Source organism: Tamandua tetradactyla, chromosome 14 (genome assembly GCF_023851605.1).
Source record: "Tamandua tetradactyla isolate mTamTet1 chromosome 14, mTamTet1.pri, whole genome shotgun sequence".
Lineage (NCBI taxonomy): Eukaryota > Metazoa > Chordata > Mammalia > Pilosa > Myrmecophagidae > Tamandua > Tamandua tetradactyla.
Window position 1 is genome coordinate 69,611,153 of NC_135340.1, and position 16,065 is coordinate 69,627,217.

Genomic DNA, 16,065 nt, shown 5'->3' on the forward strand with positions numbered 1-16,065 from the left:
AAATAGAGGGCTGAAAGTCGTCTAGGTATTGGTGAAAATCCCCTTAGAAACCATGCTATAAGTATATAGGCTCTTTGTCTTTGTGCAGCCCCTCACAAAAAATTACTTTTCTGTTTTACCTATTCCAAAAAAAGACCTTACCACTTTATCAACATAAAGCTTTAAACTCTGTTAGCAACTGGGAATTCACAAATAGCTGCAAATATATCAATGATTTTATTCCTATTCCTCTTTCAGTTCATGTCTACGTAAGTCTAGTTATGTCAAGTACATGAGCTGACCTCAAAAACAAGATTAATTCTTAATTGCAGATCTTTTGAAAATGGAAATTGCACAGCTGTGGCAAAATTGGCAAAGTTGCTGCATCTCAAATCATCCTGGGCATTTCTCTGAGGATAGGTTTCGTTGTTCTACAGTGGTATACCTACTGGTTTCTACCCTATGACCCATCACAAATGTTCTCCAGAGAGATAAACCAGCTCCCCTTGAGCAATTATTTCCAAACTTGTGATGCTAGAGAGTTCCATAGATATGTCTCAGAGGCCCCTAGCCCTCTTCATTCAGAAGAGGTCATTTTCCTTTGTTTTTACATATTTGGTCTCCACATACAGTAGTATTGAGAAATAGTTCTACATTAAAATCTATTTTGGAAATACCTCTCTTTGTTATGTCTTTAAATATTGTCACGGTTAAGGGCTTGGATATTAATTATTAATATTAATGATATTAATATTAATATAAATACTATGTCTAGAAATAGTACACCCAGTCATTTGTGTCTATTAGGACCAGAGCCTAGGTTATAATTTCCAAGTCCAAAGCACTATTGGGGTTCACAGAAGCTGCTCTGAAATATATGAGCAACACGCCCCCTACTCCTCAGGAAACAGGTTTAATTCATTCTTATTGAAGAAGTCTTAAAGAGTCCTGTGTCATGTTGCATATTTGATGAATATATTTGCAGCCCTGTGCCTTCACACACTGCTGGAACTTCACACCCAGCACATGAGTGATGGGCAGTAAGGAGCATTAGAAGATATGCTGGAATCAGAGGATGAGAGCCTAACCTTGAATCTCAGCCCTCACTTATTAGCTTCACTTCTTTGGACAAGTTCCTTAACCTCTCTGAGCCTGATTTTGATCTCTAAAATGGGTATAGTAGTAGATGAGAAAAAAATGTGCAGAAGAGATTTCTAAAATACGGCATTCTATTAAATGCTATATGTCATCATCATTGTATGTCGTATAAATGCTAGATGTCGTCATCATCTCTCCTCTAGAACAATTTGTTAAAAATACCTTAAATCTAGCAAAGTTGATGAATTTGGGTTCTCAAATGAAATTATATGCATCATCCTCATGTGCTGTTATGTCAATTAAGTGGCTGTTGGTGATGAAAATGTGTTTCCTTGGTATTTGGCCTCACACCATGAACGTGGGTATGTAGTGAACAGTTGGGGCAGGGGAGAGGGATGGTGGGAATCGCATACTTTGGGAGCCTTCACTGTCTGTGGTGAATGGTCTGCCCTCTGCTCAGAGACCTCTCATCAGGTGGATGTAAAAACTATGGCTTCTGGTTTGGTGCACCAGTGGCTCAGTGGCAGAGTTCTCACCTGCCTTGCCAGATACCCGGGTTTGATTCCCGGAGCCTGCCCAGGCAAAAAATAAAAACATGTCTTCTGTTGTCTTTTCTTAACCCCCATGTCTAGCTCTCATGATTTATGTCAGAAATTGTTCTTGGTTTAATAAGTATTAAGGAAGGATAAAAAATCCTTTTGCCTTTGAATGTTTTAATTATGTCCTTCAAAAGCTGTTTTCTTTCTGGGGTTGTTTAACTTAGGAAGCAAATTGAAAGAAATTATTTTGAATTCATTTTCTAACGATAGTGAGAAGTACCTAATATATAATACGTAAAATAGATTTTTGATATTGTGTAATTTTCCAGTAAATACAATCTATTATTTAAAAGGTATGAAGCCCTTTTCAGGTATTTGAATCCCAGTGCTAATAACATGAGTTTCTGATCAATGAAATAATTGAACACCTTGATATGAGATTTTAAAGTCAGTTTAAAATAAAGTCAGTTTGCTTTATTTCATTTCAGATTAAGCCTCTCAGCAAAAATCTGTGAGAAAACAGTCCTCAAGAGAGTTTTAAAAGAGCTATGGAAGCTTGTTCTTAACAAAATAGAAAAACAAATTGTTCTCCCTCCTCTGACAGATCAAACAGTAAGTATTTAAACTAAGGCTTGGTTATCATTCCGAGAACCCGTCAAAATGGTTTTTTTTTAAACGAATTGGTTTTGATCCATAGGAAACACTACTTAAATCAATTTGGAAAAAAGATTTGGTTGTACCGTTTCTTAAAAATGACCATCCAAATAACATTTCCTTTCCAAATAAATCTGAAATAGTAGCAAGAACAAACTTTACGCTTGCTTGGCAATGGAAACTTCATCACTTGAAAAAATGTTTCAATGTTCAGTTTTCCAGGTTATCTGCTCTACGCATGTGAGTTCTTATTTGATTTTACTGTGTATCCACAGGGAAGTAAATTTAGGATAGACTATACCAACCGTGTTCCTTAGACGTTAGTCTAAGGAGATAGAGCCAACACTGCTAAATGGGATTTTTTTTCACCTTTCCATTCTGCTTTCATCTAATACCTGCCCACTTGGAGGTTAATAGAGGAGACACCTCTTAGTGGATTTGAAGTATGTGATTGTATCACACAGATAAAATGAACCAGAAAGATCAACTGGCAGCAAAGTTAGACAGTGGTCTAGAGGACACACAGTGCCTGGTATCTCAGTTCACATAGCCTAAGACAAGAAAGAAAAAATAACCCTCATGAGCACCACTTTGGGATTAATTCATTTTTTTCTGTAATCTGAGGAGGACAAGTTGATGTAAATAATGAATAATTATAAACTAAGCTAAAATGTGCATTGGCATCATTTATCATGCGCACTCAATCTACAATAATCCAGTGAAATTGGATGTATAGAAAACGTTTACCTGCCAAGTATTCTAAGATGCAAAAATGCATGTTTATGTTGATTTACTGCAGAGAGTGATAAAATAGAAATTACTTAGAGTTTGACTTAATACCATGACTGTTGTGTAATAATCTATAGCCTACATATATAATTAGCCAAATCAATCTCTCTCTCCCTTTCTCCCTCCTCCCCTTCTCTTTTGAACACATGAGTGCACACGGAGTGGGAGGAGAGATTCTCCTTCTGTTATACATTTCTATAACTCCAGTTGGTTCTTGTGTAATTGGTCAACAGTGGAATGATGTCAGTATATTCTGCTAGTTGGGTTGGTTTATATGCGAGTTCTTCTTGGTGAAGAGCTCTGGAACATAAATAGAAAAGCTACAAACTTCAGCAGAAGAGAGAAAGAGCTCTCTGCTTAGCTTCAGTAAGGAAGGAGTACTTTCATCCCTATTTTAAAAAGAAGTTTTAAAAAGTATCTGCTCATAGGTTCCTTCTACAAAGAGATGCACCTTACACAGCTCTTACACCAAGCTCCATTGGCACCCCACAATTGTGCTCTATTATTTTGTTGTTTGTTTTACATTTTTAATATCCCCTAAGGCAGTTCCTGGTCCATGCACTTCCCAAAAAAGACAAACAAGCAAAACAAACAAAATTCAATAAATGGTGCTATAATAATGGGATACTCACATGGATGAATAATGAAATGTGACCCCTCCATACAGCATACAAAAAAAAAAAAATCCCCTGTGGCAGCCATTGCCTGAGAGCGCTGCTGCCTATCCAACTTATCTCCCAAGGTAGCATTATTATTTTGATACTTCTTTGGTAATGAAATGTATGGGTTTTAACTGCTCTGGCCCACTGCTATTCTCCCCCTAACTCTTTTATTTTTAATGCATGATTTCAGAGAAAATGAAGTTCTTCAAGAATGCATGTATCATGTTACAGCAGAAATGCTATGTATGAAATTTCATTTTCAAAAGCTTCCTAATGAATTTTTATATTTTCTAGCCTTAAGATTCCCAAGTGTGAACCCATGTTATTCATTCATTCATGCGTTCATTTCTTCATTCAGTATTCTTTGAGCTTCTATTATGTACCAGGCACTGTGCTAGGTGCTGGGAATAAAATGATGAGCAAAAATTGAAATGGCTGCTGTTCTCGTGATCCCCAATGACATGCTCCACTGAAAAATTAGTATTATAATTCCATAATAGCTGGTTTTGCTTAATTTTGAATATATTCTAAGCCACTGAATGTGGTCTGTTCATATATATCCAAATTTAGCAATTTTCCAGTCACATACATATATAGACATAGTTTGTCATTCTAGTAGTACTTCTGAAAGATTAATTCCATCTCTTCCCACCTGGCCTTGGAGTTCTAGGGAATGCCCTTGGCTGAGGAAGTTTTAAAACAGCAAGTTCATGTAGATTGACCAGAGCAGATCCACTGTTTTCAGCTCAATATACTGAAGTTTTGCATAGATTTCTTTTTGTGGATGGTAGAATGAGGAAATAACCTCCACTAAAGATAAACAAAATTGTAGGCTTCTTCTGAATTAATCTATATACTACATTACAATCTGGCTACATTAGCAGCAACCCACCCGGTAACCCAAACTTCAGTCGTTCAGAAGTGGGACACACATGCAGATATGCATACTACCTGCAGTACTAGGTATCTTTGACTCAATCTTTAAAATAGACCAGTTAAGGGCATATGGCATTAAAGTCACAAATATAATAAGGAAAACAGAGCAGATTCTCTAATGAGTACATTACTACTATGCCTGATATTAAAGATCTTAAGACTAAGTCTTTACTCTTTTTCTCCATGTGCTTCTCTTTTTCTAGGGACCCCAGATGATTTTCATTGCAGCTAAAGATCTTGGACAATTATCCAAACTGAAGGTAATAAGAATAAATAAATTATTGGTTGAATGATTTCATGCAGCAATAAATTATCTCTGCTTATGTTACTTGGCTTTCTGTCCTTTCAAACTGAAATAGTAATAGTTGACATAACAGCGAACTCCCTCACTCTTTTAAGAAACTGAAGCACATGAAAAACAATGAGTTATCTGTACCCCCACAAGAGTTAGATATGTAGTATGAATTAACAAAGGAGGTGTGTGTGTGTGTGTGTGTGTGTGTGTGTGTGTGTGTGTGTGTGTGTGTGTGTGTGTGTGATATCACAATCTGCTTTTTGGATGAATCAGGTCAAAATTTAGGGGATGCATTTTTCTTTTACTCTTATCTTTCTCCCATATTCCCCCATGTTTTCCAAGTAGTAGGGCCATTGGGAATTATTAACTCTGTGTTATAGTGTTCAACATTGCTGCTTTTGGGGTAAATTAGAAAGCATGTTTTCTTTCATATATCAATCTGATTTTGCATGCATCAAGGAAAAATGGAATGCTGCACAGAAATTCAGTAAAGTCTAGAAAATTTTTACAGACTAGAAACCTAATATGGGGACATAAATCTCATCAAAGCAGACACATCCACATTGCGAGTGAGAATTTGTTGCCTAAATAATCCTACACTTGTATTCCCACTTGAGATTCCCAAGATTTTGGATCTTTGCAAAGAACCTCAGGCCCTGTCCCTCTAGGCTAAAATGGATATTTTTCTCCCATTTTTACCTATTAGGATACAATATAGCATAGCCTTAAAGGGATGGTTACCAGACAAAAATGATGATCTTTCAAATTCTGATCTGCTTCCACCTATATAACAGGGGCCTAGATATTTCATCTTTCCAAGCTTCAGAGTTGGCATTTCTAGAATGCAGACAATTTTAATCCTTGGTTCATAGGATTGTTTGGAAGACAAAGGTGATAATGTATGTATTCTATTTACATGTTAACTGCAAAGAGGAAGCCATCTACCACCTCCAGAAGGAGTTATCATTCTTTCTCATCTAGCTGGTTGATCATAGTTAGTAATCATTGTGACTTTTTATGTATAGAGCAGAGAGGAAGAATGATCATTTGTGTATTTTTTTTTACTGAGTTAAAACGTGTGCCCTATAATTTCAATATCCTGTTTTACCATTTATATTATCCTCTTCCTTTGAAAAATTTAGAAAGCCAATAATTAATCTAGAAGACACCACCTTCACCTGAAGTTGTCTCTCACAGGTTTTCAGTGCTGTTGATGGTAAGGAGGGAAGATAGAAGGCAGATGTTACTGCTAATCTGTTGTTTCAGATCTTGGCTCTTTCTCCTTTTCAGTACCCCTGTCTTGCCTCCAGGGCGTTTCTGAACCATACTTTGAAAAAATGGATTTATACAGTGCTTAAGATGCACATATGAACCTATGAAAATTAGTGATATACAAAATAAATGGCGCTGGTCATGTTTCTAGCATCTGTGTGATATTAGGAGATACTCTTCAGTTACCTAAAAAGTGAGGAAGTTGAATATTATATCAGCTATAACTACTTCAGCTCCAAGTGACAGAAAGTCAAAGTAACATAATCAAAAAGACAATATATTGCGCCATGACGTTTTATAGCCCAGGGTAACTCTTGTTCTGACCGCTGCTGATTAGAGACTCAAATGATGTTATAGGACCCAATTGTTGATGAACTCTTAAGACCCTGCTCTTCTCCTTATTTGATATATGGCCATAACAGACCTTCCCTCCTGTTTGTGAAATGGTTGTTGCCACTGTTCTATATCGTGCATTCTTTCAACTACAAATAAAATAGAAAAGAGCAACAATCTAGTTCCAAGGAATCCCAGCAAAGTCCACTGGCACCCTACTGGCTCTGAGGGAGACAAATTATCCTTCCAGAGTCAATCACTGTGGCCTATAGAATGAAATGTTCCAATTGGCATCTGTTGCATGCCACTTCTGAGATGGGGTGCAGCTAGTATTGTCTAAATCATATTGACTGTGAGTGGGATAGAAACTGGCTCTCTGAAGGGTTTCTGCATGCTGGGTGGCAAAAATCAGGGTCCAAAGAAGACATAATATTTAGGGACCTGTGGTGGTTTAAAGCTTTATGTACCCCAGAAAAATACATGTTCTTAAAATTAGGTGGGTGTACACCTATTGTAACTAGGAGCTTTTGGTGAGGCTACTTCGGCTAAGGTCTGGCCCATCAATCAGGATTCATCTTAACCCTATTCGTGGAGTCCTTTATAAGTGGAATGAAATTCAGACAGACAGACAGAAAGGCACAGAGGGGACAGCCAGAATCTGAACACCAGCAGCACCCAGAAGAGAAGGGAGAGACCAGGAGATGCCACCATGTGCCTTGCCATGTGACCACCCAGAGACCAAGGATCATAGGCAGCCTGCCCCAGAATGCCATAGTCTTCAAGGAGAAAGCATCACCTTGATAACATCTTCATTTAGACTTTCTTTTTGTCTCAAAACCATCAAATAAATTCCCATTGTTTAACCCAGCCCATTTCATGATATTTGCTTGCACAGCCAAGGAAAGTAAAACGGATTTTGATACCAGGAGAGTAAGGTGCTGCTATCACAAATACCAAAAATGTGGGAACAACTTTAGAACTGGCTAGTGGGTAGAGATTGAAGAATTGTGAGTTGCTTGATAGAAAAAGCTTGGATTGTTCTGAAAAGACTGTATTTAGATATATGGTTGCTAAAGGTGCTTCTGAAAAAGCCTTAGAAGGAAATGATAAATGTGTTATTAGAATCTGGAGAAAAGGTGATCCTTGTAAAGTGGCAGAGAACTTGACAAAATTGACTTCTGATACTGGATGGAACACAAAATGTGAAAGTGATGAAATTGGATATGTAGCTGAGGGGATTTCAAAGCTTAGTATATAAAGTGCAGCCTGGTTTCTCCTTGCAGCTTATAGTAAGATGCGAGAAGAAAGGGATATGCTGAAAACTGAACTCTTGAGCACAAAGAAACCAGAAACTGATATTTAAAAAAAAATGTGAAGCCTACCCAGACAGTGTGCTCTGAGACCCCATTCCAGGGTAAGTCAGGATTAGAAATGCAATCATGCAGGAAGGCTCTGTGGAATGTCCTTTTGTCTGATGGATTGGACCCTTGTGAAAGACATGAAGCAGACAAGTTTTTGTGACATTTGTATGCACAGAACAACTGCCAGCTTGGTCTAAAAGGGACGGGTAATGGACAGATTGAGAGAAGAATGCCTTAAGTGACAGAACCACGGTAACTGAGGCCTGGACCAAAGTCATCTCCTTGGACCAAGAGAAAAAGCCCACCCGTGTGTGTGGAAAGGGTGGGATGGCCCTGTGCTAGGAGAGGGGCAAGGACTCCTCCTGAACTCAGGCACCCCAGTGCACAGAGATGGTGGGGCCTGTGCCCCAGTATTTGTGGAGAGTCTGGCCACCACCCCAGTGCTTAGAAAAAGGAGGGCTTGTACTCCGAGGTTTGCAGAGAGCCTGGCCATCATCCTGATGCTTGGAGAGGGTGAAGCCTTTACCCCAGTGTTAAGGGAGAGCATGGCCATTGCATGAGCACTTGGAAGTGGTAGAACTGTCATTCCGTCAGGCCTGGAAGACAAAACCTTGATCCATAGATACTCTCAGAATTAGAGATCTAATGGAGCTGGAGTTTGCCCTACTGGGTTTCAGAATTATTTGTGACTTGTGACCACTGCTCTTCTTCTAATTACTTCCTATTGGGATTGTAGTGTCTATCCTGTCCCTTCATTGTATGTTGGACGAGATGACTTGTTCTTTAAGTTTCACAAGTCGATAGACCATGCCCATAATCAGTTTCGATGAGACTTTGTACTTAATACTGTTACTGAATTGATTTAAGACTTTGGGCATGTTTTGATGGAAAGAATATATTTTGCATGTAAGAAGAACATGACTTTTGGGGGGACCAGAAGGTGAAATGTGGTGATTAGAAGTTGTATGTGCCCCAGAACTAAATATGTTCCTTAAACTCAATCCATTCATGTGGGTGTGAACCAGTTGTAAATAGGACCTTTTGATGAGGTTACTTCCGTTAAGGTGTGGCCCACCTCAATCAGAATGGGTCTTAATCCTATTACTCAAGTCCTTTATAAGAGGAATGAACTTCAGACAGTGCCCAATTTAAAGGTATTAAATGAGATTGGATTTATTTGGCATAAAAGAAAATATGAATGAATTATCATAGGTTGGTGATACACTACCAAAACCAACTAATGAAAAATGCCTCTGCAAGTATATTGCAAGTGATTTCTAAGGAGAAAGGTTTGCCTTTTACTTGGGCAATAACTCATTGCTGGACCCTTTTAGACCCTCCTTTATTTGAATGTGCTATTTTTAAATACAAGAAAATTATTTCTAGCAAGAATTATGTTTGTCTATAGCACCATTATTTGTATGTTAAAAATAATTTGACCACATAAGAAGACAAGTGAAGATTGATGAAGCCAGAGAGTTATTTAAGATAAAATATTCATTTGTACTCATCCTAAAGCATTTCACCTATAATTCAGCAAACATTTCCCATCACTCTTTGAGTCTCAAGTGTGTATTTAATGTATTTTTAAAATGTTAAAAGGACTTCTATGTTTGCATTTATGTTCTATATCAGAGAAATTTACAGTGAAATGCAGATGGGTTTATAATGAATCCATGAAGAATTATACTTTGCATTTAACAGTATTCAAAGAACTATGATTCCATTCAAGCATATTGAACCCTGCAAGATATGTGGAAGGAAGTACAATTCAATTACCAAAAAATTATGTTGAGTGTTGACTAGGTGCCAATTGCTAAATTAGGCACAGAAAGGCTGCAGAAGTGAGTAAAACTTAGATACAGATTGTGTTCAGGAAACCATAGCATCTGCTAAATAATAGAAGAAGCAAAGGGCGAGAATAGGACAAGCCACTGGGGATTATTGCATAATATATGCATTGTACAAAAGTGCTGTGCTAAGGGAGCACATGAAATTGAGCTGAAATCATGGGCAAACTTGGTTTCAGTATTCCATTTGCCAAGCTGATGTGTGCTGATATAGAACTATGTCCTCATAGAAAAAGAGACAACTTTTATTACTGACTGAAGGCACTGATACATTAATCAAACCAGGTTCTCAGAACTGTGTCCGTCCACGTGTAGCTTTTCCTCTAATTTGCACAAAGACACTTAAATAAGTTACAGTTTAAGCTCCAGGAGGACAATGTTATCACTATAACCTATAAGAGTGGGGACACACAGTAAACATTAATAAACATTTGTTGACTTTTGTTGGATAGGCCTAGTGGTAGCTATGATAAGATTGTATCAATTAGAGGAGTGGGTTGAGGAGCTTTAAAATTTCCTCTTAGAGATATTTCTCTAAATTTTTACTGCATATCTGTTATGCTTTGAATGATTGGTTGAGACACTCCAGAGAGAACAAGACACAAAATCTGTTGAAAAATAATGAAGTCAGTTCTAAAATTGAAAAATGACATGAAACTCTCCAGAGCCAATATCAGTTAGCTTTTGGGGGCTTTTACTAACAACGAGTAAGCCTTAAGAGGACTCAAGAAAGAGAATAAATTGGAGATATTATATTTAAAACAAATGTTAACAACTGTAATTGGGAGAAGCTAAAGTTTACCCCTTAAATCCCTTCCATGATTGACCTTCCTCAGTGAGGAAGAACATAAAGCTAATAATTCAGGAGGAAAAGCTTTGACAAGCTTATGACAACTATGGGATACCATCAAGCTGACTAATATACATGGTGTGGAAGCCGAGAAAGAGAAGAAAAAAAGAGAGAGAGAAAGGAACAGAAGGAAGAGTCAAATAATGGTTAAAAAAGAAAACTTCCCAAACTTAGCAAAAAACGTGAATATGCACATCCAAGCAGCTCAGAGAACGCAGTAGGAAAAACATGAAGAAAAATACACCATGTCATCTATTGATTACACTATTTAAATTCAAAGAACAAGGAAAGAATTCTGAAAGCTACAAGAGAAAAGTGACATGTTACATACAAGGGAGTCTCAATAAGATTGAGTGCCGGTTTCTCAGCAGAAACCGTGAAGACAAGAAGGCAGTGGGTTGAAATACTTAAACGTGCTGAAGGAAAAGAACTGCCAACCGAAGACACTCTATTTGGCAGGACCCTATTTCAAAACTGAGAAAGACATTAAGGCATTTTCAGATAAACAAAAGCTGAAGGAGTATATCACCACTAAATCTCCCCTACAACCAATGCCAAAGGGAGTTCTTTAGACTGAACACTTGACAGTGGTTTGAAGCAGCATAAAGAAATAAAGACCAGTGGTAAAGGTAATCATTTGGATAATTATAAATGCCAATATTATTGTATTGTTCAGTATGTAACTCCACTTCTTACTTCTACAGGTGCTAAAATGCAAATACATAAAAAGTAATGATAAATCTAGGTTTTTGGACATGTAATGTACAAATATAGAAATAGTTACTAAAAAATCGTGGGGGAACAGAGGGATATAAGAATATTAAGTGTACATGCTATTAAAGCTAAATTAGTATCAAACCAAATATGATTGCTACATATTTAAGATGATAAATTTTAACTCCATGGTAACCACAAAGAAAAAAGATGAAAAATATATACAGATAGAAGTGATAAAACACTCAATATGGTACAACACAAAAAAAGCAACTAAATATAAAAGTAGGCATTAAAGGAAGTAAGGGACAAAAATGGCATAAGATTTATAAAGGTTAATGTTTTGGTTTGCCAAAGGAATGCAATATATCACAAGTGAATTGGCTTTTACAAAGGGGACTTATTAGGTTACAAATCTATGGTTCTTAGGCCATGAAAATGCTCAAATTAAGGCATCAAAAAGAGGATACCTTCACTCAAGAAAAGCTGATCACTTCCAGGGTTTCTCTGTCAGCTGGGAAGGCACGTGATTGGCATTTCCTGGTCCTTTGCTCCTGGGTTGCATTGATTTCTGATTCCAGTGGCTTTCGATTTTGGCTCTCTGAGCATTTCCAAGTGTCTGTATCTAGGCATCTGCTCTCTATATCGGTTCTGAGCTTTCGCTCTCTCTCTGTGAGCTCTTTTAAAGACTCTGGTAAATTAATGAAGACCTGCCTTGAATGAGCAAGGCCACATCTCCATGAAAATAATTTTAAAAGTCCCAATTATAATTGAGTGGGTGACATCTCCATGGAAACAACCTAATCAAAAGATCCCACCCACAAGATTGGATTAAAAGAGTGTGGCCTTTCTGGGGTACATATCAGTTACACAATTAACTAGCTAAATGGCAGAACAATATCCTGCATTATCAATAGTGACTTTCAGTGTAAATGAATTAAACTCTCCAGTCAAACAACAGAGATTGGCAGAGTGTTTAAAACAGCATGACCTGACTAGATGCTGTCTGCAAGAGACTCACCTTAAAGTCAGAGATACAACTAGGTTGAGGGTGGAGGATGGAAAAACATATACCATGTAAGTAGTAACTAAAAGAGAGCTGGGGTGGCTATACTGATATCAGATCAAATATATTTTAATTAAATACAATTACAAGGCACAAAGGTGATCATTTATATGTGACAAAAGGAACAATTCATCAAAAAGATGTAGCAATTATAAATATATATGCACCTAACAACAGAGCCTCAAAATCTATGAAGTAAGTACTGACAGATTTGAAGGGATGAATTGATGGTTCTACACTAATAGTAGGAGACATTAACATACCACTTTCGATAATAGATAGAATTTCTAGTCAGAAGATCAACATGAAACTATAGGACTTGAATGATACAATAAACCTAGGCCTAACAGACATATGTAGAACACTGCACCTAACAATAATAGAATACACATTCTTCTCAAGTGCACTTGGGTCATTCTCCAGGATAGATCATATGTTGGGTCACAAAACAAGTCTCAATAAATTGAAAAATATTGTAATCATACAATGTATAGTCTATGATAACAGAATGAAGCTAGAAATTAATAGAAAAAGAAAAGGAAAGAAAATTTGCAAACATGTGGAAATTAAACAACTTATTCTTAAACAACCAATGGGTATGAGAGAAAATCAGAAGCAAAATTAGGAAATATCTTGAGGTAAATGAAAATGAAAATACAACATACCAAAACTTATGAGATACAGTAAAGGTAGTGATGAGAGAGAAATTTATAGCTCTTATTGACTGCTTACATTGAAAAGGAAAAAAAAACTTCAAATCAGAGATTATCCTCAGAACTGGAAGAACTAGAAAAAGAAAATCAAACTAAATACGAAGCAAGAAAAAGGAAGGAAATAATAAAGATTATAGAGGAGCTCAATTAAATAGAAAAAAAAAAACTGAGAATGAACAAAACCAAAAGTTGGTTCTCTGAAAAGACCATTAATTGACAGAAACTTAGCTAGACTGACAAAGAAAAAAGGAGAGAGGACACAAGAAAAATCAGAAATGAAAAAGAGGACATTACTAATGATACTCTTGAAATAAAAGGGGCTGTAAGAGGATATTATGAACAACTGTATATCAATAAATTAGATAACTGAGACGAAATGATCAAATTCTTGGAAACATACCAACTACCTAAATTGACACAAAAAGAAACAGAAAAATCTCAGCAAACCAATTATTGTTAAATCAATTCAGTCAATAAAAAAAAAAAAACTGCCAACAAAGAAAAGCCCAGACTAGATGGTATTACAGGAAATTCTACCAAAAATTCCAAGTATAAGGAGCACTAACTCTGTACAAACTTTGCTAAAAAAATTGAAGAGAAGGGAACACTTCCTAACTCATTCTGTGAGGCCGCATCACCCTTGTACCAAAGCAAAATAAAGATACCACAAGAGAAGAAAACTATAGACCAATATCTCTTATGAATACAGAAGTAAAAAATCATCAAGAAAATACTAGCAAACCAAATTCAACAGCATATTAAAATAATTATATACCATGATTAAGTGTGATTTATCCCTGTGATGCAAGGTTGGTTCAGCATAAGAAAATCAAGTATACATATTTAATACACCACATTAACAGAATGAAGGGGCAAAAAAGGCATATCATAATGTGATATATACGTAATAAACCACATTAACAGAATGAAGGGGCAAAAAAGGCATATCATCTCAATTGATGCAGAAAAGGTATTTTACAAAATCCAGCATCCTTCTTAATAAAAACACTTAGAACACTAGGTATAGAAGGAAACTCCCTGAACATGATAAAGAGCATCTGTGAAAATCCCACAGCTTACATCCTTCTTAATGGTGAAAGACTGAAAGCTTTCCTTTAAGATCTGGAAAGAGACAAGGAGGCCCAGTGTCACCACTATTATTCATCATTGTACTGGAATGAGCAATTATGCAAGAAAAATAAATAAAAGCCATCTAAATTAGAAAGAAAAAGTAAAACTTTCCCTATTTGCTGATAATAGGTACTATATAGGGAAAATCCTGGAAAATCCATAGCAAAGCTCCTAGAGCTAATAAATTCAGCAAAGTGACAGGGTACAGGATCAACTCCAAAAGTTGGTAGTGTTTCTATATGCAAGCTATGAACAATCAGAAGAAAAAAATCCATTTATAATAGCAACTAAAAGGATCAAATATCTAGGAATAAATCTAACCAAGATGAAAAGGACTTGTATGCAGAAAACCACAAAACATTGGTAAATGAAATAAAGAAGACCTAAATAAATGGAAGGATATTCATGTTCATGGATTAGAAGACTAAATATTGTTAAAATATCAATACTACCTGTGATGGTTAGGTTCTTGTGTCAACTTAGCTAAGTGGTAATACCCAGTCAACTGGTCCATCAAGCACTGGCCTGACCATTGCTGCAAGGATACTTCATGGCTGGTTGATAAACTGGAAGGCTGGTGTATTAAATCATCAGTCAGTTGATGTCATCTGTGGCTGATTACATCTGCGATCAACTATGGCTGGTAGATAATCCAATCAGTTGATGACTTTTCAAGGAAGAAAAGAGACCTTTTTACTGTTCCTTCAGTCAGTGAGCCTCTCCTGTGGCGTTCATCCAGACCTTTCATCAGAGCTGCCAGTTTCACAGTCTTCCATCCATACAGTTGAGTGAAATACCTTTACAAATCTTGTATTTATAGTTCTCTCCTGTTACTCTAGAGAAGCCTAACTAATACACTACCCAAAGCAATTATGGATTCAATGCAATCTCAGTAAAATTCAATGACCTCCTTTACAAAAATGTATAAGCTAATCATCAAATTTATATGGAATGGTATTGAGGAATTTATATGGAAGAGTAAGGTGCTTCAAATTGCTAAAATTATTTTGAAAAATAATAATTAATTTGGAGGACTAGCATGTTCCAAACTTCAAACTTTTTACAAAGCCACAGTAATCAAAACAGCATGATACTGGTACAACCACAGACATATAAACTGATGGAATCAAATTGAGAACTCAGAATCCAATGCTCACATTTATGGCCAACTGATATTTGACAGGGTGGCAAAGGTCACTAATTAGGAAAGAATAGTATCTTCAATAAATAGTGCTAGGTATCCTGGATCTCCACTTGCATAAAACAGAAGGACCCCTACCTCACATTGTATATAAGAATCAACTCAAAATCCATGTGTTCTAGTTTGCTAGCTGCCGGAATGCAACACACCAGAGATGGATTGGCTTTTAATAAAAGGGGATTTATTTTGTTGGTTCTTCAGAGGAAAGGCAGCTAACTTTCCACTGAGGTTCTTTCTTACGTGGAAGGCACAGGATGGTCTCTGCTGGTCTTCTCTCCAGGCCCCTGGGTTCCAACAACTTTCCCGGGGTGATTTCTTTCTCCATCTCCAAGGGCCCGGGCTGAGCTGCAAGTGCTGAGATGAGGAATGCCAAGCTGCTAGACTGTGCTACATTGTGTTCTCTCATTTAAGCACAAGCCAATTAAGTTAAACGTCACTCATTGCAGCAGACACGCCTCCTAGCCAACTGCGGATGTAATTAGCAACAAATGAGATTCACCTACCATTGGCTCATGGCCACAGCAACAGAACTAGGTGCTTTCACCTGGCCAAGTTGACAACTGAATCTAACTACCACACCATGCAAGACCTAAATATAAGAGCTAGAACTATCAACTCTAGA

The 16,065-nt window shown here is 36.9% G+C and overlaps 1 protein-coding gene across 2 annotated transcripts in view; it reads left to right on the top strand.

The window, feature by feature from the left end:
- The window catches only part of UNC13C (unc-13 homolog C), a 663,640-nt gene that overhangs the window by 552,129 nt on the left and 95,446 nt on the right, over window positions 1-16,065 (top strand). For both annotated transcript variants that reach the window (XM_077127956.1, XM_077127957.1), the window contains exons 26-27: window positions 2,105-2,228; window positions 4,861-4,917. In XM_077127956.1, the coding sequence (XP_076984071.1) occupies window positions 2,105-2,228; window positions 4,861-4,917 (181 nt within the window). The remainder of the gene's footprint in view (window positions 1-2,104; window positions 2,229-4,860; window positions 4,918-16,065) is intronic.